The sequence below is a fragment of the Gymnogyps californianus genome, chromosome 9, assembly GCF_018139145.2.
Source record: "Gymnogyps californianus isolate 813 chromosome 9, ASM1813914v2, whole genome shotgun sequence".
NCBI classification, from domain to species: Eukaryota; Metazoa; Chordata; class Aves; order Accipitriformes; family Cathartidae; genus Gymnogyps; species Gymnogyps californianus.
Window position 1 is genome coordinate 17,618,092 of NC_059479.1, and position 27,388 is coordinate 17,645,479.

Here is a 27,388-nt window from a genome sequence, read left to right on the forward strand (position 1 = left end):
CGAGGATGCTTATTTCCTTCCCCTCCAATAACCTTGTAGAAGACTTAGTAAAAAAATAATTCAGGAATGGAAGCCACTTAGAAAACTCAAGGGATTTTAATGACTGAATGAAGAAGGAACTACTTACTATATTGAAGTAGCAAACAAGTATTTTGCTATCAAAGCACAAGCTAAAGAATTTAAAAAAGCCACAAACATTAGTAAGCCCAACATACAGAACTTTGAGTAAGAAGGCATTTTACACACACGAGTTTATCAACACAAAACTGTTTAATATTTATTAAATGACACAAAATACCTAGATAACAGACTCACTCTCTGAAAGGACATGTATTTACATTATTTACCAACTTAAGAAAGACTCTCTGTACCCATATCAGACTTATGAAACATAAAAAAAGTTTTGCTGCTTTTTGCATCGAAGGATGCAACGGTGATACATGCCCTGTTTGCAAGTCTGCATAAACTATAACTTTTTGATGCAGTGAAAAAGCACAATTTCATATTCTGGTAGCCGAGGGAAGAGGCTTCTGAAAAGTAACAGGGTTAGTTTTTCCCCCACTCCAGACATACTCTGAAGAACTGTTATACAAAAAGTATATTACATTTTTGAATGCTGCTGTACTCTTACAATTTTAGTGTAACGTTTCAAAGAAAATATTCTTCCTACTATATGAAATCACTAAAAAAGTGGTATTTGAACATTTCTTTAGATGCACTTTTTTTTTTTAAGAAAGCATTAGGGCAAATGATATGTCTAGGAAAAAATGAAAGGCTGACAAAAAAAAAAGAGCAGAGACCAAAATATGAAGAACAGCTAAAGCAACTTAACAATTTGCTAGGGTTTGTTTTTTTTTTATTAACTATTTACTTTGGCACCTTTGTGTAAACTATAGAACAAAACAACGTTTACAACACATTTGCAATTACAGCATTTAAACAAAATGGTCACTTTTTAAACCAGCCAAGACAAAAAAATAGTCCATTTATGGGTATAAAGATTAAAAAACCTAAAATATATATTTCTAAGAATAAACTGCAATTTCTTATGAACAAGGTGCTATAAACTGCATGCAAGAGTCAAGATTAAAAATGTGTGGCCAAACAGACAAGCTGTGTTATAGCCAGATGAGCTGTGGTCCAAGCCCACGTTAATTTTTTTCTTACAGAGATATATATGGCTCAATAGGCAGGCACATGATCCCAGCAAGAAGTTGCAGAGTTGTACGGCTGGACGATAAATCTTGGCTGCAGCTTTGTCATTAACCAGGAATGAGTGAGACCTTAGCAGAAGAGATGAAGAAGTTCTTGGGGAAAACCCATGAAGACACAAGAAGGAGAAGCCTTCTCCCTCCTCTCTCTCACCCCCCCTCTCAGCCTAGCCAGGGTTCTCAAAGTCCATTCTTTGGGTTGCTTTAACTAGACTGGCGCTTAGGGTCTGCCTCAGATTGTGGAAGTCTGATGAGATTTGAGGACATTTTCTATATAATATTTTCTGCATTTAAGTTACTGAAATGGATGGGATAAAAATTAAATAAACCTTCAGACCTTTCCCGTTAGTTTGACTGAATGCAACACACTTGTCTAATGAGGGAGGATTTCACCAGAATAGGTATTTTAAACATGCAGTGGTGTTAGATTTATATGCTACAACAGACTGAATGGAACCAGTTCAATACTGATATTCATCATCTCTTGTCTCCCAAAGAGTTAAGTTTTATGCTCCTTCTCCAAAACACCTTTTTAAAAGGAATCTTTTATTGGCTAAAGATACAAAACACATACAAGAAAAAGGAACATTGAATGCAAAATACAGAAGGTTGGGGGGGGGGGCATTCTTTCCTCCCCAGTGCATGTCTATTTGAACTAATACTTAAAGATTTGCAGGAGCAGTCTTCAAGTTTCTTACCAGATAACTCTACTGTTAGTATTTTTCTTACAGAGGCAAGGGTGGTCCTGGATGTCTACCAGTGGTTATGCTGCAATAGTGTCAAAGGATAAGGTAGATTTTCTGCAGATCACAAAGAGCTGTATGACAGTTAGTAGAGGGTGACAGCAAATGATTTAGTAGGAGAAAAAAACCCCATCGGCTTCATGTCAGCTAAGGACTCCATATAAAAGAGCTTGAGAGAAAACACAGCTGGAGAAAATATGGACTTAAACAGTTGATCAAAAAAGCAGTAAGGATGGGATGTGTCGGATACAAAATACACACACATATATACACACTCTCCCTCTCTTGCACATGCACACCCCTGAATGTGGGATCACAGTGATAAAAGTTGTAGATCATCGAGAGCTAAGTTACACTGCCATTGAACAAAAGTAACATCTTGCTTTCAAGAAATATCTGGTATTCCCCAGGACTATCAGTGCCTGAAAGAGGATGAGGTTTTTCATTGTGCTCTGCAACACAGCTGATCGGAGGTCTAAAGTCTGGCTGGGTAAGGAAGAACTGTTATGTGGAGGAGTTACCTTTTCTGCTGACACTTTTTCTTCCATATATTCCTGGCACATGCTGCTATAGCAATAAAAAAACCCAATGCATTTTGTTGAAACAAAGCTCTACATTCAAGTGACTTATTCTCCCATGTCTTATAAAGATGCAAAGAATGCTCTCTGGTCATCTAAGAAAATATATTTTAGATGCCTTGTAGCAATACTTACTTTCTATATGAGAGGTAGGCTTCTGGGTTCTAGGAGGCCTGCCACATCTAGGGCTGAGTTCTTAAAGCTTTAAGTTAAAGCAATCCAAAGCAGGGCAGTCTTAGAAGAGCTGCCCTGTCTAAACCTTGAGGTTAGTTCAAGTTTAGAATGTTGCAAAGCAAAACAAGTATTAAAATCCATTTGTAATTTTTGTTCTTACAGCTTTACCACAAGAACAGTGTGGCTTTTCATAGAAATCTGTAAATAGATTCTCTTTTCTAGAGTATTGCTGCCAAGAGGTGAAGGCCTCCTACCCATGACTAGTAAAAACTGTCACTTTTTCCATTATGGCTGTTTTATGCTTAAAATTCCCAAAGGTGAACACCAAGTCTTACAGGCAAGCCATATAAATCGAATCTGAACTTGTTTTGTTGTAGCAGTTATTTAAGAATGGTGTTTGTATATACAGTATATATGCCCACACTGCAAACTTTATACATCATTTTATATTGGTACCATTTTGTCTTAATTGTGACCAAGAATATTTTCCATTAGATCAGCAATAAGCACAGCTTGGCTTATTCCCCATTTTCCCTCCCTCAAGGGAAAAGATCCAAGTGTGGGCATCAACCAAACCAATGGTATGTTACTAACTGAAATGCATTCTGTACAGTAAATTAAAAGTTTGCATGCAGTTTAAGCATTTTAAAGGTTATTCTCTTATATTAATTAACCTTCTGTTTCCATTTAAAGGTGTGAAAGACATCTGTCATATATCAAGGGACTCCTCTTCAGACCCAGAGACAAATGGAATCACAAAGACCAGGTACTTTCTTTCAGCTTTCTGCACATCTTACTAAATAACATGCAAAGAGTTCAACAGCATTCTTCTTAAAATGTAAATAGTACTCTTTAAATGGGCATGTTAACCACTGAAAGAAGTCCACTCTACTATACTTTTCCATTACACTGCTTTCATTCAATCATCGGTAGTATAAAAAGTCAATTAACAGGATCAACAGGCTAGTTTATCCACTGGCAACTGTGTATGACACCAAGTGTGCAGTAAAACAAAGGCCAACATATGTTTATGCAATATAGTTGTACTGATTCGGGTTTTCTTTATCTCTTTCCATGTAGTCCCTGTCAATTAAGGATTCTATTCTCTTCTTAAGGTCAGCAGGCTGTAAAATAAAGCAGATGTCAGCATTATTACTTTGCAGTCAATGTTTCTCGGTTCTTTCTTTCTACTTAAGCCAAATACACATACTGTTTAAGATGGCTGAGGAAACAGAAATCAGTTTTTAAAAAAATTTAAAAATCCCTTAAAGCATCAAAGCTTCTAAAGTCTGCAATGTATAATTGATTGAAGGGAAAGTTACAAGATTAGCTTGTCACCTGCAGCTAAGCATAGACTTTTTACAGCAGGGAAAGATATTTGCTGCTGTTTAAACTGAACTCTACTTTAAAGAACTGCAACTCATGCATTACGTACCAAAGCGTTTCTATTTCTGACTTTTACCTGGTAAAGATGGTAAAAGTTTCATTTTATCTTGATGTGAGTGAGTTTTGTGACAGTTTGGGTGCCCTATGATTTTGTTGGGAGAAGGACTTTATAAAAACGCCTCATGATAAAGAGTGAGGAAAAGCATTTAAATCATCTGTTATAACCCTCCAAAGTCCAACTGCAGTTTATGCAATACTTACAGGCCTGCAGGAACTTAACATGGTAACAAAACAGAATGAGATGGCAGTACTTTTTTTACATTTCCATTGATAGAAAGCACTGTATATTTGAACTCAAACAGACGCATCACTGTCTATTTGAAAATCCATTTCCATTTGCACACAGTAAGCTATTCATTTTATATTGCAACTGTGGGTTTCTTTAGCTTTGAGACATTCACCAATATCTAATTTTCATTCCATAAATATATGTGTGTGTATATATATTAACCAATATAATGTGTCTGGAAAAGCCACTGTACATTTATTGATTACTAATTTATTAAAAAGTATCAACCAAATTAAGAATCAAAACCAATTCTGCATTACGTATCTGAATCATTTTCCCCTCGTCCCCAGGAACACATTGCCAGAACACTTAAATGCAAGAACAGCGTACAAGGAGAGCTAGCTTCACAGTTATTGCTAACAGACTCCAGTTCTGAAAGCCTTTGGTAACGGGTTTTATTAACTTACTAAAAGTCTGAGGTAATATTCAGATAAATGAACACAACTGGCACTTTAAAAATTCCTGAAAGCGAGTATGTCCTTCCTAATAGTAAAAAGATGAGTGTTTTAGACAGAAGCACCGTTTAACTGAGGACAGGCCAGGGAATATAAAAAGTAATAAAGTTTTAGAAGAAGAAAACTCAGTACTACACCTTTACTGGGAATTTAAGCTGGTTGTAGACCTCTGACACAAGCAGGTTATGACTCAGTGTCTTGCGCATCTTCATGATTCGTACAATTGCAGCGTCAATCTGGTATTGCCGGTCCTGGAATACTCTCTCTGTAGTGCTTGCCTGTTCCTCTACCTGAAGGATCCATTTAGAAAAGTTTTAAAGAGAACACTAGAACTGTCAAAACAATTCTTCCTCGTATCTCTAAGACAATTCTCAGTGTAAGACAGTAAAATGTCTGTTGTCAAGTATTTGATATAAATCCTTTAGAAATACAAAGACCGGTTATCTATTAAAAAACCACTTGTACGAGGAATTAAAATCTTTGCACAGATTTTACATGGGATGGCTGTCAGGGAAAATTCACTGTGAACTTGTTTCTATGTTCACAAACCATTCAGTAAAGCTCCAGGGAATGATTATGGGTGAAAAGAACATTCACTAACTGGAACTTCTCTTAAACAACCTTATTTAGGGACATCTAGCATCACTGGTGTCTAAGTTAGTATGGAAGCACACATTTAAATCAGCATTGTTAGGTATGTGCTACCATCCAAGTTGTACGTCTAACTTTTACAAAGATATCGTATGTATGTTACAACCGAGAGGAAAAAAGCTTGTAAATGGGCAGGCAACAAGATACTTAACCCAAAGATCTAAACCCCAGAGAATTAAAAAGAATATACCGTTTCTTTCATCTGAATTTGGTTGATCTTTATCCTGAAGAGCTTATGTCTGAAATCATCATTACATGTGAATTTATCGCCGTCTTCCACATCTTTGCCTTTGGGGCTTTTAGTCAGTACTCTGGCTTTGCCACAAGCCAGAGACTGAAGTGTCCTTCTCAGCTCTCCATCCTCTAAAGCAAAAACAAGTTGTTTAGGTTTTTTTTTTAGTAAGAAGACGTGGAAGTAGTCAGCTGTCTTCAATACCAACCTATCCCAGTGGCTTGCTTTATCTCCTCTAAACTGAACTCCTCTCCTTCATTAAACATGAGCAGCACCAGTGTCTGGAACAAGGAGACCTGAAGTTCTTTTTTGCCCTGTCACAAGGGAAATTAACAGACATCACTAGGCTGTTTTGGGGGGGGGGGGGGGGGGTTTGGTTTATTTTTTGGGGGGGAGGTGAGGGGGGAACAACAAGTCACTCATGTCAATTATTTCACTTAAAGGATGGGATTGTTATTTTATTCATTTGGGAATAAAAAAGAATGAAAGTTACTGGTCACCTTGTGTTTACTATGAAATGCAGAATAAACTAGAGGTCAGAAGGTTAGACTATTACATCCAGTGACAAAACTCATCCAAGATATGCATCAACTTACTCAAGATAAATCTCAAAGCACTGAGTGCTTAAAATTACAATTTGAAAGACTTCTAATTCAAAGTGTAACACAAATATTAGTTTAAGAAACACAGTACTACAGGATTTTTGAAATAACCAAGTTTGATAATATTTGTTTTACCATTAACATTTTTCTGAAAAATAGAACTGGTAAGCATTCCTATTCCAAGAGAAATTTTCTTGAAATATATTTGTGCCCATGAAGAAATGCTGAAGGGGAATAACTGGAAGCCCTTTAAAAACAGTTGTGTTCTTGTACAATCCAAAACTTTTATTTCAGTAGTGAAAGGCTTACTGTAAAGATGCTTAATGCTGTCAGATGAAGTAAGGTCACCTATGGAACACGACCCCCCCCTTTTTTTTTCCTCCCCAGTATAAAAATTAGTGCCATTTTTAATATGGAACTAAATCTACTGGATATTTTCTGCAAGCAGTAACCAACTTTTTTTTTTCTACCGATACAGAAATTGGATGCATCTTCTTAGACCTTACTACATCTATTTCAGAAACTACCAACTCCAGAAATGATAGCAAGAGGTCACAAGTTAAAACTAATTGCAAAAACAGTGCTAAGTTTTCCATCACAGCACAAAAAAGCTTCCCGATATATCGCTAAGGTACAACCCCGACTTGGAATCGGCAAAGCAACAGGAATAAGAGAAACAATACACTCACCTCTTTAAATTCTGCTTTTAGTACACAGTGTCCTAGTGTTGACTGCCACTGAAGTTTCCTACCACTGTGTTTTCCTAAATAAAAGGTCTTGAATATCTCCTGCAGTTTTACCATCTAAAAAAAGAAAAAAACCCAAACACTAAAACACGATTTCTACTTTAAAAGCATCCTTCCCTCCTCCACAATCAAATAAGCCTTAAATAAAGGCTTAGAAAGATGAAGGGAATTGCAAGAAAAGAAAACAAACTTTATTTAAAAAAGACACTTCTGCATTTCTTTCTAGAGATTATATGCATATTTAAAACCAAGTTGCAGTTGATATCAAGATGCGTTACTGATATGCTGATACTCGGTGTAATATGTCTATATTCATTACCTCTGGGGGCAAATGGACCTCCATAGGCACGTAGGTTGGCCAATAACCCATCGTCAGAATATTCACTGTTAGTTCAATGTTGCCAGGTACATTCTGATTTTGCATATACTGCAGAAAGAAACAAAGTAAATTGAAATAAAGCAATGTTTGTTAAACATATTTCAGGTAGAACTGAATAGTTAGTTAGAAAAGGCATTACGAGAGCACAGAAGACAGGTGACCTTATAATGTCTTCACTATATAAACTGCGAGTTACATACAAGAAAATCAGGGTAAGAAAAAGCACTTTCCTGAAGTTCTAAAGGCACTTCCATACAGGAAGAAAACAGCAAAAGAAGTGTTTTAGCAGGCTCATGTGAAGATGTTCCTAATTATGTGTGAATGGAGGAAAGAATGTTAAAATTTGCTTGTAATCAAAACATTACAGAACTGCCAGAATTAATGGGCAAAAGCTTACAAGCCAGTCCATCAGAATATAGCGGTGTTAAAATTTTTTTATAACTGGTGTTAAAATGTTTTATAAGTTTACACTTCTTTTATTACTGCGGGTGGTGGCTTTTTTTTTTCTTTGTTTTTTTTAAAGAAGCTTCTTGTTTCAAGTTTTTTGCTTTGTTGTTCAGGAAAACCATTAATAAATTCATTAAAATTTTCAAAAGCACAGACAGCACAGAATTAAGAAATAGATTCCGACTGATTTTCAGTAGAGACTGTTTTCTCAGTTGGGCTTTTGTCCACTCCTTTTGAAAGCAATCACCTATTAAGTCCTTTTCTCTGTACTGAAAGAACATTACAGACAACTGGAATAATTCAAAAGGAGTTTAACTCAATTACAATAGAAATGTTCACAACTGAAGACATCCTGCACCCTCTCGTTAGGCTTTCTGAGAATAACTCATTCAAAAAGCAAGTAAATGAAGGAGCCATGGCAGGCTTTCCCACAGTACCTGTTTAAATTGTATCATTATGTCTTTTGAAAGCTCCATATCTTTAAACATTCCTTCAAGTTTGCTGGTGAAAGCAGCTCCACATTCTATAAAAGAGAAAATGTAAATCTTAAAAATTAATCTTGTTTATTTTCAACACCATAGAGTAGTTATTCTAAATATCAGAATGTACTTTGAAGCAAGACAACCTATTTCAGCATATGTTCTTACATAAAGACCTGGATTCTAATTAAGATACAGAATAAGGTTATAAACAAGAAGGGGTAAAATGTTTTCATGTGGCAGCTATTTTGCAACCCAATTGTTCTTCCATGTGGACATGACTGTTCATCCTAGGACTCCACTGGCAACCTGTCACTCAGACGACAATTCTAACCCCTATCAGCTGCCTGCCAAACTGTCTCTTGATGGTAGAACAAGATCAAGTTCTAAAAAATCCTACTCTTACCACCCAAAGACTCCATCCTATGAAACAATGAAGACCAGACTAGGAGACTGCTAGCTGGCAGCTTCATGTTTCAGACCTTATATGGAGTGAATAGCAAGCAGAAGTCATCCTAAAGTTCTCTGAGCACATCACTGATTTATTCAGCAGGGAACCTCAACTCTATCCCACAGGCCAAGATACACCGTGCACTTTAAGCTCCCATTTTTTGGCTATTGCTGCTATAATTACGAAACTAAAAGCAAATGAGTCTCCTCAAAACCTATCAGTCATTCAAGACTTGCACATGAAGTTTTTGCCCTCATGTAAAGGGGAAATACAAACAGCACTTCTGGGAAGGACTGTTAAAATGACTATTTTTAAAAGAAAGCAAGCTGATAGATAGATAGTTTACCATGTTTGAGTTTGGAAAGCATAGATTTTTCAGCATCTACTGATGCACTCTTCCCAACTAATAGTCTCTTTGCTAGATCTTTTTTATAAAAGGCCTCAAAGACATCTTTTCCTGTAAGAGATGAGATTTGACAGTGATCACAAATCATTGTTTGTTTTAACCAAACATTACCTACAAGAGGCCCAATTCAAAGCTCAGTAAAGTTAACAAGGGCCTTCACATTAAGATTTCCACAGATTTTGAGTGAGGTCTTGTTATCGGCATTTTAACACACGAACTAGTTAAACAGCACTACACCAGCAAACTGCATCCACAGAGAATGAACACTTGAAAATGCAGACAGACTGCAAAAATTATTTCAAAATACCTTTATGTAACTGATTAAACAACTGTATCCCCACAAAAAACCCAATACTTACCATATATGAACCTAAATATGATCATAATTTTATCCAGCATTTTTTCAAGTTCTTCATCGGTAGCTTCTTTGTTGCCTGCACGAAGCTTTGAATCTACATATTTAGCTAAAGGAGTGTTGAGGAATAAAAAGTTTAGCATATGCTTAGTATCACAATGAAATAATTTAATTTTTTGAATTTTTTAAAAGAATCTAATATTGTGAAATCTTTTGGAAATGTAAAGGATCCTGAAATCCCCTTCAAATCAGTTTCATCACAGCTAGCTTGATATATTTTCATAGAGGCTATAAAGGTATAAAAACATTATAGCCTAATCTCTTTTTTCAGATAAGCAATTACTGCATCTTAACTTTATTAGCATACATAATGTTAAAAAAGATTTTTCTGTATGTAAAAAATCCTGATCTATATTATGATCTCAAAGTAAAAAGTCACTATTGCTATAGATTGACATGGCTATAATAGAAGCAAAAAGATCAGAAGAAAAATATGTAAACCAGTCATGTAAATGTGTGGACTATCCTGCTGAATTTCTCTAGCAGATTACTGTTTGTTTTAATTTCAAATGGTTTGGTAAGCACATTACAGTTAGTGAATTAATTTAAAAAAAGGAGGGCAGAAAGCATTACTCCACAAGCCTAACAGCACAACAGATTGCAAAGCAGGTATTATTCACTGTGTGGGGAAATGATTAAGGTATTCAAAAGCGCAGAGCGCCAGGCCTGTAATGCACAAATCTGTAAACAACGTTCTTTGCAAACTACAGAGGCTCTGTCCCCATAACATGAGAGGTACAGCGCATCCTCATCTCTCTTCACTCTACATATTAAAACATAGTTATCTGTGTAAAGCCCCTAATAGCTCTGTGCACGTGTTGGTGGCACAGTTATGTAAGCTTCTGAAAAAGTCAAATTATTAGCAGTATTCTCACATCTGGACACCAGTCAATTGCTGGAATGCCTAAGTTCTAACGTTCTTCACTTTTCTATAGCCTAGCCAGTGAACTGATGAATAGAGCTTGTTCTTGATGTTTAATGCTATTCTATCAAACAGTTCACTTGCATAATACGGCACAGTAGATCCCCAGTTTGACAATGCATTGTGCATAATGTCTTTTAACACACAATTCCATCATATCCCATCTGTAGGCTGCATCAGCAGCTCCCTCTTGTCCCCCACCCAAATTCTCACATGGGAAGAAACTGAAGAAAAATACCTATGAGTTCAGCTGGCTTATTTGGTCTTTTGTTAATGAATGTTTCAAAGGCTTCTTTCATGGCATTTACAAACTTCTCATTCTTGAGAAAGCAAACATCAATAATATGGTCAACTTTGTCTTTAAAATCAAGTAGTTCTTGGACCATGGTTTTGTCTTTTTCTGGATTAATTACTATGGTGCTACCAAATGCCTGCAAAATAAAACATACCTTTCAATTATCCTGAATAATGAATTTAAATGACAAGACTTTTAAAAGCCTAAGTTATTTTGTAATGTTTTGTTTCTGGTATTCATATTAGTTCCACTAACACAATAGAAGTAATACCATTATGAAGTATTTACTATATAATCATTCGTAGACCTTGTATGTTGATTCAAAACCAACCTATAAGTGAACAGATTCAGAACTTTTGTCTAAAGAAATAAACTTAAGCTTGACAAAATTAACACACCCTTTTTAAACATCTATATCCTCAGGTTTTACACAGGTAAAGCTCCCACTAAACTAAATTTTACTTAACAGTACTCCTATGCCATTACAAAGCCTTTCTTCATTCACAACAACCATACTTTCTGTGACAACATTTTCACTGAGTAATAAGATGAAACATTTTAAGTGATATTCAAGTGCTTTTTAAACTTCAGTTGGTTGGTAACTTAAGCTACCACTCATTCTGACACGAAATTTTAGCAGGGAGAAGACAGAAACGTTCTGCCATTACCAAAATGTCTATTGGAGAAATATAGTTCTAACTAACTATAAGCAAGATAAAAACTCCAATTTTATTTGGAGTTCAATAATTCAACTGAACATTCAATATTTTCTTCGATAGGGCTAGAACAGTTACTGTACTTTTCCTAGTACAGTTTCAAAAGCTGCCTATTAAATATATGTTTATAAGCAAGTAGTCTTTAATTCTTAGAAAAATGCAATAGTTTATAGAGATGACTCAAATATCTGTGTGTAAACGCCATTGATAGAATAGTGGCATCTGTTCCAGAGTTCTAGGAACAGTACCTTTATGTACTCAATCCAGTGTTGCAAGAGAACCTGTACTCCGCCTCTCACACGACTGAACAACTGATACAGAAGAGACAGGTCTTGAATTCGGTTTTCATCAAGAAGGTGGTTTAAACCTGCAAATGAGAGAATTTCAATAGAAATTAAAATCAGAGTAATCCAAAGAAAGCACAGCATATTATTACAGTAAGGGACCTCTTCAAAGCTAGTATTTCTTATCAAGCAATTCATGGTTGTTTTTTTTGTTTGTTTGTTTGTTAAAGCTACTTAATGTAACAGCGAAACACAGAATGGCTACCTGAACTGGCTCAAACCTTAAAAACCTTGTTATTGCACTGGATATCTTAGGCTATGTGTACTTTACGTAACATACTTAAAACAACACCTTTGCTTACTTCTGCTTTACTATTCCCTAAAGATTTGAAAAGTTTACGCTCTACTGATCTGTAGGAAACGTTCCTTGGCAAGACAGAGCTCTGAGTCTCAATTCCAGCTGTAAAATAAATTTTACAGATGTTTGAAGGCAAGCAGCTTCAAGAAGTATCTTCACCTTTCACTTTTTAACATTGGCAGAGAAGGCCTGATGCTCCACAGCAAGGTTCTAAGAAAGTAGATGGGTAAATATTGCAAACTTGATACTCCTCTCAATAAAGAGTCTGTTACAGATGTGCAGGAAGATGCTCACATACCTGTTTCATCCAGAATCCGGCTAGTAAGGACTTGATCATTTTCTTTTATTATTCAACTCTTTCTGCACCCATATCTATTTCTAGACTATCCCTCAGAGCAACAGAGGGTCACTTGACTCCACAGAGACTACTGCAGAACTGAAGCAACATACATCATTGCTCAAATTATACTAAGTTTTTAAAACAAGCTGCTTTTTGTGAGCAGCAAGTAATCAATGTTTCCCCTTTCTGGTACAGCCATAATTCAAAGGCTACTCCTTTACCTCTGAGTCTTCAAAATGCTATTTAACACACTGAAGTCAAGAGTCCCCTATTCTCGTTTTGCTTTTGCTTTGCTGTATATCTGAAGACAGCACTGCGTCTCCTTACCTCTGACAAGGAGAATGGTACTTGCCCTCTTGCAAAATGGTCAATGCTATTTCACGAACTGAGTAGCAAAGGGCATTAAAGACTGAGGTAGCTCATGTCCTCCCCCAGCACCTGAATCTGTCACTTTCTTTTTCAGCACAGGAATTGAAAGCCCCGAAGCAGTAATTAGAAACATTTCTATAAAGAAGAAAGATTACCTTTCTGAAGAATGGCTGTTAAATGTTCACCTAGAAGTTGCTTTTCTACAGTAGCAATTAGTGGCTTCCTATAGAAAAAACGTTTAGAATTACTTTTCCTTTTTCCATTATCGACAGTTTTAAATCCTTTTTTTGAGATTATGTTAACTACGCTTGTCATTAGGAGTGCTCTAATTATCTGTGGCCAAGGACCTAAAATGATTATACACATATTTATCCTTTTTCCTCCCCAGTAAGCAATCTTTTTTTCTGTTTGCTGACTGAGGATTTAATTCACACAATAAGCCTGTTGTACATAACCTCTAGGCAGCTGGACAATGATTCCATTAGTGAAGAAACTGGGCAAAAGTTTGTCAAAGAATATACCTTCTCCTGTTTTGTGGGAGGAGATTCATGTCTTGGGAGACAAACCAAGGAGAAGAAAAAACACACCTCACAAGTCAAGAGGTATTAAAACAAAATAGGGAGTTGGCCACTAATAATGGTGTAGAAGAAGGAAGCCACTAAACAAGCTAAATGTTTTTAACAGCTGAAGGAGGAAGGAAATAAAAATGTATGATGGTAGCAATAAAACACCTTCCTCTCAGAGAGATCCTCTGTACCTGCTCTTTAAGAAGTTGCTACCGCTTGCTCGAAGAGTTTTGTTATATTAGTGAACTACATTTTCTCTCAGACATGACAGCTGTGGCTTTATGTTAGGAGAACATTTGTCCTGTCCTACCAGTCATAGTAGGACTCCACTTGATTGTATTTGAGGAAATCCTGCCTCTAAGTAGAAAAGATTGAAGAGTGACATTAGTCAGTAATTTCCCAGACTCCATAAAGAATATGCACATACTTTTATGTAAATATTCAGAGCCTTTAGCTTGAGAATTCTCTATCCCGGGTCCTATCTTTTTGAGGTAGGATGACAGCTGATTAATTGCATTTCAGCAAGAAAGAGATGTTTGGATTGGGGATGGCAGCCTGTTTTTCTCCAACCAAATGCCCAACAATGTTTATGTCAAAATAGCTAGTGGCTTAGAAGAAAAGGATATTAGCTGTGTGAGCCAAGACAGTGCTTCACTGTAAACAAGGAATTGGGGGAAATGAGAAGCATTTGATGGTCGGTCAACAACTGAAATAAATTGTAGCTATTAGATGGCCCTCAACAGAAGAGGAGCCAAACAGCTAACAATACCAAGCAAAGAGAGATTGCACTTACTGTGTGCTCTGATCTAAATAAGTGATTATCCTGTCTGCTTCTTCTTCCAAGCGCTTGTTGACATGGTGAAGATATTCTGGAACCTGAAAATGCCAGAGTAGTTTTGTATGTTTTAAAAAAATCAAGAGAAAAAAAAAAACCCAAAAGACAGCACTGGTCTGACAGCAGCAGCAGCAGCTCCAGTTTTAAGCAGAAATCATTAGCACTGTGACTGAAGGCAACTGCATATGAATTTCCTTTTCCAGAGTACTATAAAACATAAAGGTCACATTATGGCCCTGTACGCTGGCTAAGGCAGCAGAATAGTTCCTCTCCCTGACAAATGCTTCGTCATTAGGCATAACAAATCGTTAAACATTCAAAATACCTCTCGTTCCTGCATAAGCCTCTGTCCCTCTGCTGCATACAGGCGGTTAGTCTCTTCCAAGAATCTATGTTCGAAAGAGTCTTGATAAATCTAGGGAAACAACACGATAGCAATCCAGGATAAAGCTTACTGAGCACTAAATAAGAATCTGAGCTGTTCATTGGTTTAAAGGTGAAACAAGTCTACTCACCTGCAAGTCAGAAAGCATGCTTAGAAGGCTTCGTAGTAAACTCCTATCGATAGCCTCACCATTTCTTTCCCTCTCAATCAGCAGAAGAATGCCATCAATAGTTTTGTTCTGAACCTTCTGATCACTGATTATATGAGTTCTGAACAATTCTAGCCCCATATCCCTAAAAAGAAAATAAAGACTGTTCAATAAATTGCCTAAGAATCAACCCCAAATATTCTCTATTAATAAAATTTGATCTAGATCAAATAGAGAGGCCAATAAATACGAGCATTCTTCAAATTCCTCATTCCTCTGCCCCCAAATCACTCAAGATGAACAAACACATAAACACTAAAATAAACCATGACAAAGCATCAACAGTAAGCCACAGATTTTAAAGACCAAAGCACATATTTTTTCCTAAATAACCACCTAACTTCTGCAGCATCTTTATTTTTCACTCGGTTGGCAGGATGATGGAAAATGAACGAACAGCAGCCTTCAGGAGAAAAGGATAATGTCATCCTGATTCCCAATTCCATGCTTAAGCTGTTGGACAATATTATTTTTTGTCCATCACTTTCTAATCTCTAATTCTTGGGCAGAGCTTAGAAGAACTCAGTAATGTGAAAGACAAGGATCTCTGCTTTGGACATGCCAGTCAAAACCTTCCATGAATTTGAAACTGTGGGTCTGGACACTTTTAGGAAAAGCCAGGCCCTCCATCCACCACTCCTTCAATCTCTGGCAAAGTAATTCAGGTAGTGCCAAAGGCACTGTAGGGCATTTGCTAATTATTAAAATGGGGGGGGGGAGGCCCAAAGGTTGAAGTCCAAAAGAGAGTAACTTGCTTTTATTTTAGATAACTTCTTCCTTCAAAAATACTTACAGAACTTTGAATACTATGCATGTTAAAGGCAGTACCTGGGCAACCCAAACCCTCGTACTTCAGTTGTTGAACAGGCCCTCTCCTTTAACTGTGCAAACGGGAGGCTGATATCTACTTAGCTGAAATTTGCTATCACAGCTATTCTAGGAGAATCCTGTAACTCATGGCAAAAATTAAAAGTGAAATCTCCCTTTGCAACAAGCATGTATGCATTCACCATCTAATTTACAGGTCATTATAAAGTTTATATTAAACCCCCCCCCGAAAATCAGCAAGATACATGCGATAATTTAAATATAACCCCCAATAATTTTATTCTTTGTGCCCTTACCAAATCGATGGCAGCATTGAATTCTGAAGTACATAAGTTCGATCCAAGAACAAAAAGATACTTCTAATCATAATCTGTTATGAGAAGGAATAAAAAAGCCACAATAATTTCACTCTTGAAACTGAAGAGCAACACATATTATGCTCAACAACCAAAAAAATCCCACTGACGGGTTTCAGGCAGTGCTTTCTTAGACAGTGTTGATTTGTTTAAAATATTCTGCCAATCTCAGCAAGATGATCAATGCGACACTTAGCATCTTTCTGTATAAAAGAATAGCTCCTTTTATAACAGGTATAAAAAGGAGAAAGGTTTGCATAGAAACAACAGTTGGAAGTTGGGTGTGTGTGTGTCCAAGATCAGACCAACGTGTCAAGAAACACACTACAGACAAGTATTTTCAAGGCTTGATTTCTAACAAACTAGATGCAGTTGTATTTCACAAAGAAACCTTATATAAATTTAAGACAACATTTCAGAAGCACAGTATGTTTGTAAAGGAACAAAGTTAAGCAAAACATACACTGACTAGGCAACTGGTTTTCTTTAAAAAGATAAAAAACTTACCATTTGTCTGCAGTGATCTTGCCAACATTTATCTATTTTCTTTAGAAAAAGGACACTATCCAATGAATCCATGAAGAAATCATTAAGAAAATTATGATTAATAGGTAGTGTTAGCAATGAAATGAACCAACTTTTTTTTTTTAAAAGACACTTAATAGAGAGCACAACAAACTCACCTACTCCCAAAAAGAACCAGTTAACTTCTTGCAACATATTTATTTTTAATGAGGGTCCTTGTGTTAATAATGAGAAATCAAAATTATTTTAATGATTTAAAAAAATGATCTAAATACTTTTGAATGTTTTGTCTAATTCCCCATCCCTGGGGAGTGAACACATACACGTACCCCCACACCTCAAAAAACAACAATCCACAATACATGTAAGAGCCCACCACTACACAGATACTATAATTTCAGCTCATGTTAAGAGATAGCCTTAAGAGGTAAATTTTGTCCTTGAAATTTAACTTGTATTCAGCTCACTGCATAGTTCTGGTACTAATTAATAGCCACTTAACAGGATCTTGATCTGATGCAACTCAAAACTTTTGAAAATAAAACATTTTGATTCTCAGAACCACTAACATTGTATGCTGCCAGACCACTAGCACTTTTCAAAAAGAAAACAAGAACTACTTGTTGGAAGACTTTTCTGTTTACCTGAGCATGGTAAGTTCAGCATATAAAAAAGCCTGAAGCAATACAGCCTTTTTAAGCCTTGCTGTAAGTCTAATATGAGCTTTTGTAAGATGTCAAAGCGTTTCATAAATACCAATGAAACTTTCTCACAAACTTTTAAAATGGTTACAGACATAAAGGAACTAGTAGTGTTCTCTGAGGTCCCACAGAAAAATGAAAACAGACCCAATTATGCAAAAAGTAGGAATTCAGATTACCACGGCCTAGTGTCATGAACTAGTCGAAGAAATCCATCACCACATACTGGCAGGTAAAAACATTTTGGCTTGTCAACAGCTAAAAAAAGGATATTCTCTGAATTGGTGAATTTGTGCTTTAATGTGGTCTTCACAGATCTGTCTCAATTGTTTGTACAAGTTTGCAGAAATCTTGTAGGAGCAGAGATTTTCAACAGCCTGAAGTAAAGAGAAACAGATACTAAGAAATCTGTTTATATTCTTATATGTAGTTTTACAAGGAAGGGGGGGGGGGGGGGGAAAGAACCCAAAACCACCATGGAATTCTTCTGCCTCTCACTCAAAAATCTACCAGCTTTTAATTGTAACATAGTTAACAGCTGCATGCAAAACACCAGAGAGAGACATGGCACTATATATGGCACTATAATAGTAATAAGAGACAAAGGAAGGCCATGCCCCGAACAGCTTACAGTTTATTAATTTCAGTTGGAGTACCAGTATCTCATAAGGAACTCCAGGGCTTGCATCTCTAAGAACAAGGATGTTAGTTTAATATGTTCCAGCAGCTTGCTGGGTTTCATACTTCAAAGCAGACACTTAAGGTCTTAATTTTATTAACTGCTGTGCTCTGCAAGTCACACTGATATTAGTAGAAAAGCACTGCTAGTGTTATTTCCTTTTGCAGTCCTTTCCTTGATTAAGCTTCCCTCATCCCCAAAAGTACATACATATACTTATTTTATATCTATATCTCTCCATCCATCAACCCCTTGCCTGAATAAGTTTAGTTATAATCCTGAACAGTTTTTAGTAGTATGACTACATTCCAGATGTTTACAGTGACAAATCTCAGATTTCTAGATCATAATCAAGTATTAGAAGAATTGTCGCTGTGCTTCACAGCAAGAAGCAAAAAGAAGTTTAATGGGGACATGTCTTGGAGATTGATCAAGCAAACAAGCATTCTTAAGTCCATAAGTGTAACTCAAGGCTTTTCCAAAATTTATACCAATTGCCCAGATTTGGAAAGCAACTGAACAACTTTAACTCTTTGCAGATTGGTGAAAGACACAATATGTGATTATTCCGTAAGACATCTGTAGAAGCTAGAGAAGAGAGGCACATATGATTTTCAACTAATGCCTCTCCATTTTATTTATTTTTTTAATGGAAAATACTTCAGTTGCCAGTACAACCAACTCATAGGAAAAAAAGGACTGGAAGATCAAGTTTGCTCCCCAGCAACCGCAGGCAACCATGCAGGGACAGCGTAGTTCAAAGTATACAGAGCAGATCTACTCCATTACGCTGAAGTCCTCCAGAATATTTCCCAACAGTCCAAACAGAAGCCACCAGCAAACAGTAAGCAGCCACCACTAAAAGCACAGCAACAATCAAAACAGCTAAACAAGGAGTTCCTCAGTTTATCCTAGGATATCAACAGTAAACAACTCTCTAGAGCAAGTGGACTACAGCTAACACTGGCTCTAGGACATAGAGGACTTAAAAGAAAACAACCAACCAACCAAAAACGCCACAAAAACCCAAAACCCCACAACAAAACCATCCCACACAATAACAACAACAAAAGAAAACCAAACCAGCATAAGCTTACTGTCAGAAACAAACAGGTAATGCAAGAGAGTGAGTGTGCCACTTAAGACTAAAACAGGTCCGGATGATGATTATTAGGAAAGCCAGAATTATCACTGAAGTGTACATATCTTAATATCTGGAAATGGCAACAAATTCAACTCTGAGCCTTAACACTTAAGAAACCCCAAACAAATACAATGATGTGACAGGAAAACATATTCCACATTTCACTGTTCAGAGTAGGTTATGGACGCTGCTCAACTCTATTTGGCTATTGTACCCACCAGGTCAGGCTCGAAATGAGAGAGCAGCAAAACACGAAATAACTGCTACTTTGATTTCAGAAGAAAAAGGGGATGGAAAACACTAAGCTTGAAGAGCCTGATTAGACCTTCGGCAAGTGCAATAAATGAGTTTCTTCTTCTCTCCCACTTACTTTGGAGAAGCCAACCAAGAGCTGAGAAGACGAATGTTTTAGATAGAACTTGCTGGTCACCTGCATAACCACAGTTAGTCTCACTTCTACCTACCAGCCTAGGACACCAGCAGCCATTTTGCTGTACTTCTGGCCAGTTCATCCATCTCAACTACCAACATTTTCCTAACTGCTGTCTATCAAAACAAGTACTACTTAACCATGCTTCTCCAAATCCTTAAAAGAATTAGCCTCTGCACTGTACATGGACAAATGCATACCATTAACTCTTAGTGAAATAAGTTAACATGTATTAATATACACTTAGTTTTATGTAGTGTTCATATAAAGCTGTGCTTTTGCATTTGTGTATCAGAAATTCCAAAGCATTAAACACGCCTGCTAGTATTGAGTGTTTGAACATCAAGTGCAAAACTTCTGCATCTTCATTGATAACATCCATAGAAATGTTTTAACTTTAATTTGTGAATTCTGCTCAGCTGTTTTTTTTTTTTCAAGAGAGTAAAGTTTCTAAGCACACCAATACAAAACCTTGTACTAAGATTCGCTCTGTGGAGCATAACACTACTATTGCAATACTATGCTTTGCAAATTTAATTACTGGTGTTACACAACAATAATTGCATCGTATCAAAAATTCCCAGCAATTTTAGGGCCTCTAGTTCACAAAATTATCTTGTTCTGAATTAATGGAATAAAGCTTTCTGATCAGGGAATCTGTGTGCTGAAGACAGTCAGAACATCTGAAGGCAAAGTGTCATATTTCCTTTGTGTAACATATATTCTGCTGTGTGGGGTTTTTTTTTGTTTGTTTTAATTGCAGCATCCACATCTGGGTTTGTGTGCTGGGGAAAAGTAGGAAAAAGAACTGAACACAGCTCTGATGAGAGAAAATCAGAACTTTCCAGAAGTACTTAACTCTGTGACTGAGTAAAAAAAGAAATTAACTAGGGATCTGGTACCAAAGATCTAGATCTCTATTTTCTGGTACTAATCTAAGGAAAATTATTCTAATTAAGAAGCTTTCAATTCTGTAGCACTTCAGCTACTCAAAGATGTGTATAATTTCTCTTGCTGGGAAGGAACAAAGCAAGTATGAAGCTAGTGTCCCACAAAGAAATAAAGCCTCAAAATGTTTGCTCAGTAGGATTTTGAACACAGACAAGAGTTAAACCAAACTCAAGAAGTTTAACTCTATTAAAAAAAGAAGTATCTTATTTTGAGGTGTGCAGCAGAACTTTTGCAGACTCTTTTGCAATTCCCCTTTATGCTTGGATAATGGTGTCTGCCAAGGCATATTTGGCATCAGATCCATTTACCAAGCAGCTGTTCAGAAATGACATTAGTTTAGTTAGCATTTAAAAACACTAGTGATTCCTATTCCTATTTTTAAATCAAGACATTTATTTTTAGATTAAAAAAGAAAAATTTCATACTTGATTGCATTCTATTTCATTGAAAAGTATCTAAGTTATTACAATGTTAAAATTGAGATTTAAAAGAAAAAAAGCGTATTTTTGGTTTTCTGAGCACAAGCAACATTAAATTAAGCCTGTGGTAAAAGTGAGCAGGAATTTAAGTGATAACTGTGAAGCAGAAGCAAGGCTTTCAATAGAACTTTGTATTTTTAAACAATTTTGGATATCCTTCAAGTATTTAATTAACAGTTATTTGCTCTGTTGTTCAGTCTAGAGTAATTTACAATACCAGCCAATACAGTGGGTTGTAATTTGTTATTAGTTTCACCAAGTTTTGCAAAAGTAACAATACTTTTGTTTATTGTTACTTTAACAATACTACGTATTATCCTGACAAACTGTCAAAAAAGCTATTTTTAGATTAATTGAACATTATAAAAGATTATAATGAGCTGAAAAACACACTGGACTGAGGATCTTGGCCCATGAGGTTCTTGGTTCCACAAGGAATGACAATTTATCCTTCCCTAAATCTGTCCCCAAACCTTGTGCAAACAGGATTTTTCTCCCAACTTTTCACAGAAATCAGTCATATCCAAATGCAACTTTTATTGAAAAGGGGAGGGCAGGGGAAGAAGAGACACTAAAAACAGATGGTGAGAAGGCTATATACACACAGAGGAACAAATCAAACAACTAACCAGGTAATAAAGGCTTTAAAAGTAGAGTAAAAAGTGTAAGTGCGTCTTAATACCTAGCTAAAGCAGTACCGTTGCTAGGCCACTAAAACCGCAAGTACCACGATGTTAGTAGGGAAAAGGTGAGGAGGGGAAGAAGTCTCCCCAACACATTCAGCTGAAAAAGCAGAAGTGGAGCTCACAAAAAAAGTTAGGAAATGCAGTTCAAGTCTGATCACTTCCTAAAACATTTAGGGCAAAACAATCAGAGCTGTTGCTGGGAATAAATTTTGATTCTCAGTTGTTAGAACAGACAGAATGCTGAATGATAAAAAATTACAGTCAAACCAAAATAATACAATTCATGAAGAACAATGGTACTCTATTTACTTTAAGAAGTCAAATAAGAGTTTCAGTTTTTAAATGATTTATGATCCTCAATCATGAACAGATACTGTCTTCAGAAAAAGGATTATATTTTACTATAAATCGTCTCTTTCTTACCTAAACATTAACGTTTCAGGATTTCACATTTCTCCTTTAGCAGCTACACACCATAAACCCCAAAACAGTAAAGGGAATACAGCTCCTTGCCTTATTTAATTCTTGTCAACTGTTGCAAGGGAAACCATACCTTGGACTATGTTGTGGCAAGTCAAAAAAATTTCTGAGTTCAATGTGAGGTCTTGTGAAATTTTTACTGATTATTTTAAAACTTGAGAAACTATTTGATGAAAAGTTTTTCAATAACAAAAGCAGGCGTCAAGCAAAATGTCACACTGTTACCACTGTATCAAAAAGTGTTTTAAGCAAAAAAATCCAATAACAAAACAAAAAGCCCTACCCCATCGCTTTTACTGAAAGCACTTACCTGATAGAGCTCCTCTAAATTGTACTTAATTGAAGTACTGTTCTGGATAGCTTCTACAGCTTCTTTCAGTTTTTGCCAGGTTTCATCTGTGTAGTTCTCAGGCAATTTGGGTTTATCTTTAAAAGAAATTATTATATAGAGTTTGAGAAAGTATTTAGAAAAAGCAGAACATTTTACCTTTTACAGAAATGAAAAATGTAGCTTTGAGAGGAAAGAGGTATGGGCTGATACTCTAGATTTTAATTTATACTTACATGAAAAGAAAGCATTCATGTAAAAGCAGTATTGTATTTACATTTGAAATAATAACGCATTGTAAAAATTCAGCGTTGCTCTTCACATACACATCACAGCATCTGTAGCCCAAACAGTACATGTGATTTATAAAAATCACAATAGTGTGTCTGAGCAGCTCAAGAAGGGATAAAAGGCTAAAAACCAGCAAGAATGATCTACATCTTCGTTACACTCTTTTTCACTACCAGGACAGCACAGCTAAAAGTAAGTGAACATAAAAGCCGAAAATGATGGATTAAAAGATACAGAGTTGTGTATAGCTTGTTTTTTAAATTTACTGCTTATTAATTCTATTCTGTATTAACAGTTGGAAAGAAACCCTCAAGAAACATGCATGGAAACACTGTAATTATGATACAGGCTTTATGGTCGCAAGGAAAACCTTCCTATTTTAAAGTAATCCATTTACGTCTCTCTTGGGTTTGGCCAGTAGATATTTGTTAGAGCCCTCTTTTAATGTTCAAATAGCTCAAGCTTTGCAGATTTGACTCATTCTGTTATTTTTTCAGCCTCTTTTCTAGAGATGCCCCTGCTATGCAGCATCTTCAGCAAGACTAAAGCATTTACAACAGGCTGAGAGACTCCCCAAGTCACATCCTCAGAATACCAGGACTATTTTAAAATTCTGTATGTTCTCATAACTAGCTAAAATGGCCATTTTTGTTCTAATAAGCATGTTCCCAAATGGAGAAGGAGGAGAAAATTTAGGGAAGAAGACACATGCACATCCATGCCACCAACAGGTGAAACTGGCCCAGAGTTTATACTCTATTAAAATTGACTTTTACATACCTAAAGGTAAAAAACAAATTGTAAAGCTTTATGATTTCTCTAGAAATAACAAACAGAGAAGTAATTTTTTTGTCCTCCCAGCATTTCCCTACAATATTGGCAATATCCCAACATTAGCTGTATCTTAAGAATCTAGAGACAACTTACTACAAGTGAGACTTGCCTATTTTCACTAGCAACTAATGAGTATGCTACTCAGCAGTAAATACCAAGATTCCGGATTTTAGGAAGTTGTAAAGGATGTTATTGCTATCACACTAAGATAAAGACAATAATCTTAAGATTATTATTCAGTTTAGCATCTAAGAGTAAATAAAAAGCTAAGCTGGCAGATTCTTGAGACATCCTTTTTAAGCAAGTGATTCAAATACCAATTCATAAGGAATGATGATCACAGCACCATGCAATCCATGACATTTAACAAATACTTTGAACATGGAAAGTTGACTTCCCTTAAAGATAACAGTGTACAAGCAACAGAAAAGTGGCATTTATTTCTATCATGCATCAAAAGTATAAATTTTAAAATAATCAGGCAAATTAAATGATGATGACATGATGGGTGGAGAACATTTTTGAGAATTAGGAGGACCTTGAAGCAAAAAGTTACACTGTGATCATGAACTGCTGTAAAACATTACAGTGGCTAAAATAATCCTAATCCTTACCTTCTGCGGTATCTCTACAGAACATTTGTATCAATTGTGTATTTAGAAAATAATTTTACTGTCAGTAATATCTTTTATCCCTCCCAACCCCAAACACATGCGGAAAAGAAAAACAACGCAGGAAAGCAAGCTATTGGACTATTTTACAAGATAGCAAGAGGCAGGAAATAAGAAAGCCCATGATTTCCCCATCTTTACAGAGAAAAAAATGACAGAATTTTAGCTAAGCTTTCTGCCTACACCTATTTGTATTTTTGTTTACTAGAAAATGAAGCAGCATCACAGCAGAAAAGTTTCATTTCTCTGCTTCAGTTGGTCTCTAGTAACAACACTTGAGAATCTCAAACATATCTTTTGAAAGAATTTATAAAGTAATGTAAGCTTGTAAAGTAAAAGTATGTTAAGACAGAGAAAAGACACGAAAGAGTTAAATAATAAAAACTACAGCAAGGATATTGCAAGGAAAACACTCAGCAAAAATCTGAACTACCGACTTTAAAGGTAAGTGGGGAAACCAGAAAGGAAATCCGCCATAATAGCCTGATAATCACCTTAGTTTCAACATTTAAAACTAAGCACAGGCAGATTAACCTATAAACAGACAACACGGATAGAAGCAAGACACATAGATTCAGGTCCAATTTAAAAAAAACACATTCTGTGCAAAGACTTATCAGAAACTGGGCTAAAATATATAATAAGCCCTGAATCAGGATTACTAGAAAAGAGGTATCAAATGTTAAAAGTTTGAAGAAAGGTGATTTCCACACTTATGTAGTAAAACCTTTCGTCTAACATACAAGTTAAGGCCTTCTCAAGAGACAGAGTGAAAGGAGTCTGAAAAATAATCCCAAGCAGCGAAGTGTAGCTCAGGATGTGTACATGACTGGGCAAGTATGCATCATAGAACATTATTCCCCCTTTACATAAGTATAGAAACATCCACCACAGAAAAGCATTTCCTGTAAAACTTGGAGCTATTTGAAAGCCAACCGGTTTTCACATTGAAAACACAACACAAAGTTGAGCGTCAGCGCCCCATAGGTTGTGACAAATTATGGCCTGTTACCTTTAAAGTTCTTGATCACTAATTTCTTAGCGGAGCCAGGTTTACTGTTGGCGAAACTGGAAACAGTAGAGGAGGCAGCTTTGGTCAGGCCATTTGCATGGTGCCCCACAGCCACTGACGAAATTAAAAGGCTTTTATTTTTGAGCTGTTGTTGGTGCTGCTGTTGAGAAGAGGCAGCAGGAGAGGAGGAGGAGGAAGAAGACTCTTCAGCCATCTTCACATCGAGTCCAATAAAATCCACGGAGTCCTCAAAGCGCAGCTTCTTCTGGAGGTGATGGTTAGAGGAGGCAACCCCTGAGGAGGAGCACGAGGAGGTGGTGATGACAGAGGAAGATGATGAGGAGGTGTTTTTGGAAGGAGAAGAGGCGCAGGAAGAAATGGAATCAAATTCTTCTCTTTCAGAATTGCTGTTGCTGCTGTTATTTAACTTTCTCTTCTTGCAGGAGGAGCTGCTGCTGGTATTACCATCAGTGGCAGGTCTGACCTCCTGGGCTGCAGCTGGGGGGTTGGGGGAAGAGAAACCTGTGGGAAACATGAACACACAGAAGTGAACAGGCTGAGGGGCATCAAATCCTTGTGGTGTGACAAAGAGAGAGAGAGTTTGAGAGTCAGTCTCTGTTTGGTGTCTCTCGGGGGGGGGGGGCGTCTTTCAACTCCTCTCTCTCATCAGTGGAGTCCTTCGTATTCCCCCTCCTTCGCTTTCTTCTTTCTCGGAGGAATCACTTTATCTCCTCTCTTCCCCTTTTCTTTATTACTTTGTTTCTTCTCGTAGTTTGTCTCTGCTTTCCTGCTTTTACTCCTTTCTCAGCGGAGCGTCTCGGTTCCTGCCTCTCGCCACCCACTAGTTTCTTTCAATTCTTCTCTCCAACACCAGTATTTCCCCACGGCTGCCCGCTCCCCCAGCTTTTCCTTCCGCTCCCCTCCTGCTCCGGCCGCCTCGTCTCCGCCGAGCAGCAGCGGGGAGAGCTGAGCGCGGCTCCCCGACGCCTCGGCTCCAGCCCCTCGCCCCACACGCCTCCCGCTCCCTCGCCGCCGCCCGTCCCGCTCTCCCCCCGCGGCCCGCTCTCCTCGGGCTCCCGCCTCCCCCCTCTCTGCCTCCTGCTCCCGCTTCCTGAGGGGGGACGGCCCGGCCCGGGGCTTGTTATTGTCAATACACGGCAGAGAGGGAGCCTAAAGATGGCGGCACATCCGGTCGCCGTGCATGCTGGGGCGCGGCCGCCCGGAAGCGCGGCCGGGCAGCCCGGCTAGGCGGCGGGCCCCACCTCCGGCCCGGCGGCCCTGCCCGCACGCCCTGCTCCCGCCGGCGCCCCCCGCTCCTTTCCGCTGCCCTCTGACCTACCGGAAGTGATCATGGTTGCCGGCCGCTCGTAACGGGCGCGCTCGTTACCCCCTCGCGCGCCGGCGCAGGGCGCGTCGTTGCGGGAAGGGGGCGTGGCCGCCGCCTTCCGCGTGGCGGGACCGCGGAGGGGGCGGGGCTCCGCGGGCGGGCGGGGGGCGCTGGGCTTGTCCCTCGTCGCGCCCCGTACCTGGGGGGTGGGGTCCCGCCCTGCCCTCGGCCGGGAGGCGGCCGCCCGTCCCCTCAGCCCGGCCTGCCCCGGGCGGCCTGGGCTGCCGGAGCAGGTCGGTGCCGGTACGCCGGGGCAGGCCCCGCAGGGACGCGTAGGAAGCCGAAGTCCTGCCGTCGGCTTGCCGCAGGGACTTCCGGCTGAGGTAAACGTGGTGCAAAGTTGGGTTTAGTTGGAGCTCGGACACTCTGCTGTGAGCCTGCGGTCAAGGTGGAGGCTTCGGCCTCTTAGCTTCTTTTGGAAATTATTTTTCTTACATTGATTTATAAACAATCATTTAGTGTCAACTTTTTCACATGATTTTAATATATATGGACTTGTGCGGGGCTAAAGCCTAGAGTCGTTGTTTTTTGGGTTTATTTTTAAACGTTTGCAAGCAAAAATAGGAATTGTGGAGCTTTAGTGGCTCTTTTTTGATGCTGGTGTATCTTTTACCAAAGGAAACG

General features: G+C 37.8%; 1 protein-coding gene across 1 annotated transcript; it reads right to left on the reverse strand.

The window, feature by feature from the left end:
- Positions 1 to 251: 251 nt before the first annotated feature.
- On the reverse strand, positions 252 to 26,024 carry CUL4B (cullin 4B). Its single transcript, XM_050901555.1, has 20 exons — positions 25,378 to 26,024; positions 22,552 to 22,667; positions 17,666 to 17,769; positions 16,674 to 16,743; positions 16,107 to 16,180; positions 14,905 to 15,067; positions 14,715 to 14,804; positions 14,348 to 14,430; positions 13,144 to 13,211; positions 11,886 to 12,004; positions 10,865 to 11,057; positions 9,649 to 9,753; positions 9,230 to 9,340; positions 8,391 to 8,476; positions 7,447 to 7,554; positions 7,071 to 7,184; positions 5,988 to 6,093; positions 5,738 to 5,910; positions 5,034 to 5,186; positions 252 to 3,830 (listed from the first exon to the last, which is right to left on the reverse strand). The coding sequence occupies exons 1-20, from the start codon at positions 25,910 to 25,912 to the stop codon at positions 3,735 to 3,737; spliced, it is 2,667 nt and encodes an 888-aa protein (XP_050757512.1). The 5' UTR covers positions 25,913 to 26,024; the 3' UTR covers positions 252 to 3,734.
- Positions 26,025 to 27,388: the final 1,364 nt, after the last annotated feature.

What these genes read in the sequence shown, in the direction of transcription:
- CUL4B (XM_050901555.1), bottom strand. Translation starts at nt 25,912, where the DNA reads ATGTTTCCCACAGGTTTCTCTTCCCCCAACCCCCCAGCTGCAGCCCAG. An exon ending in TCAATGCTGCCATCGATTTG is followed by an intron (nt 15,068 to 16,106) that starts GTAAGGGCACAA and finishes TTTTCTTTTTAG; the next exon opens with GGATATGGGGCTAGAATTGT. An exon ending in AAAGCAAGCCACTGGGATAG is followed by an intron (nt 5,911 to 5,987) that starts GTTGGTATTGAA and finishes TTTTTGCTTTAG; the next exon opens with AGGATGGAGAGCTGAGAAGG.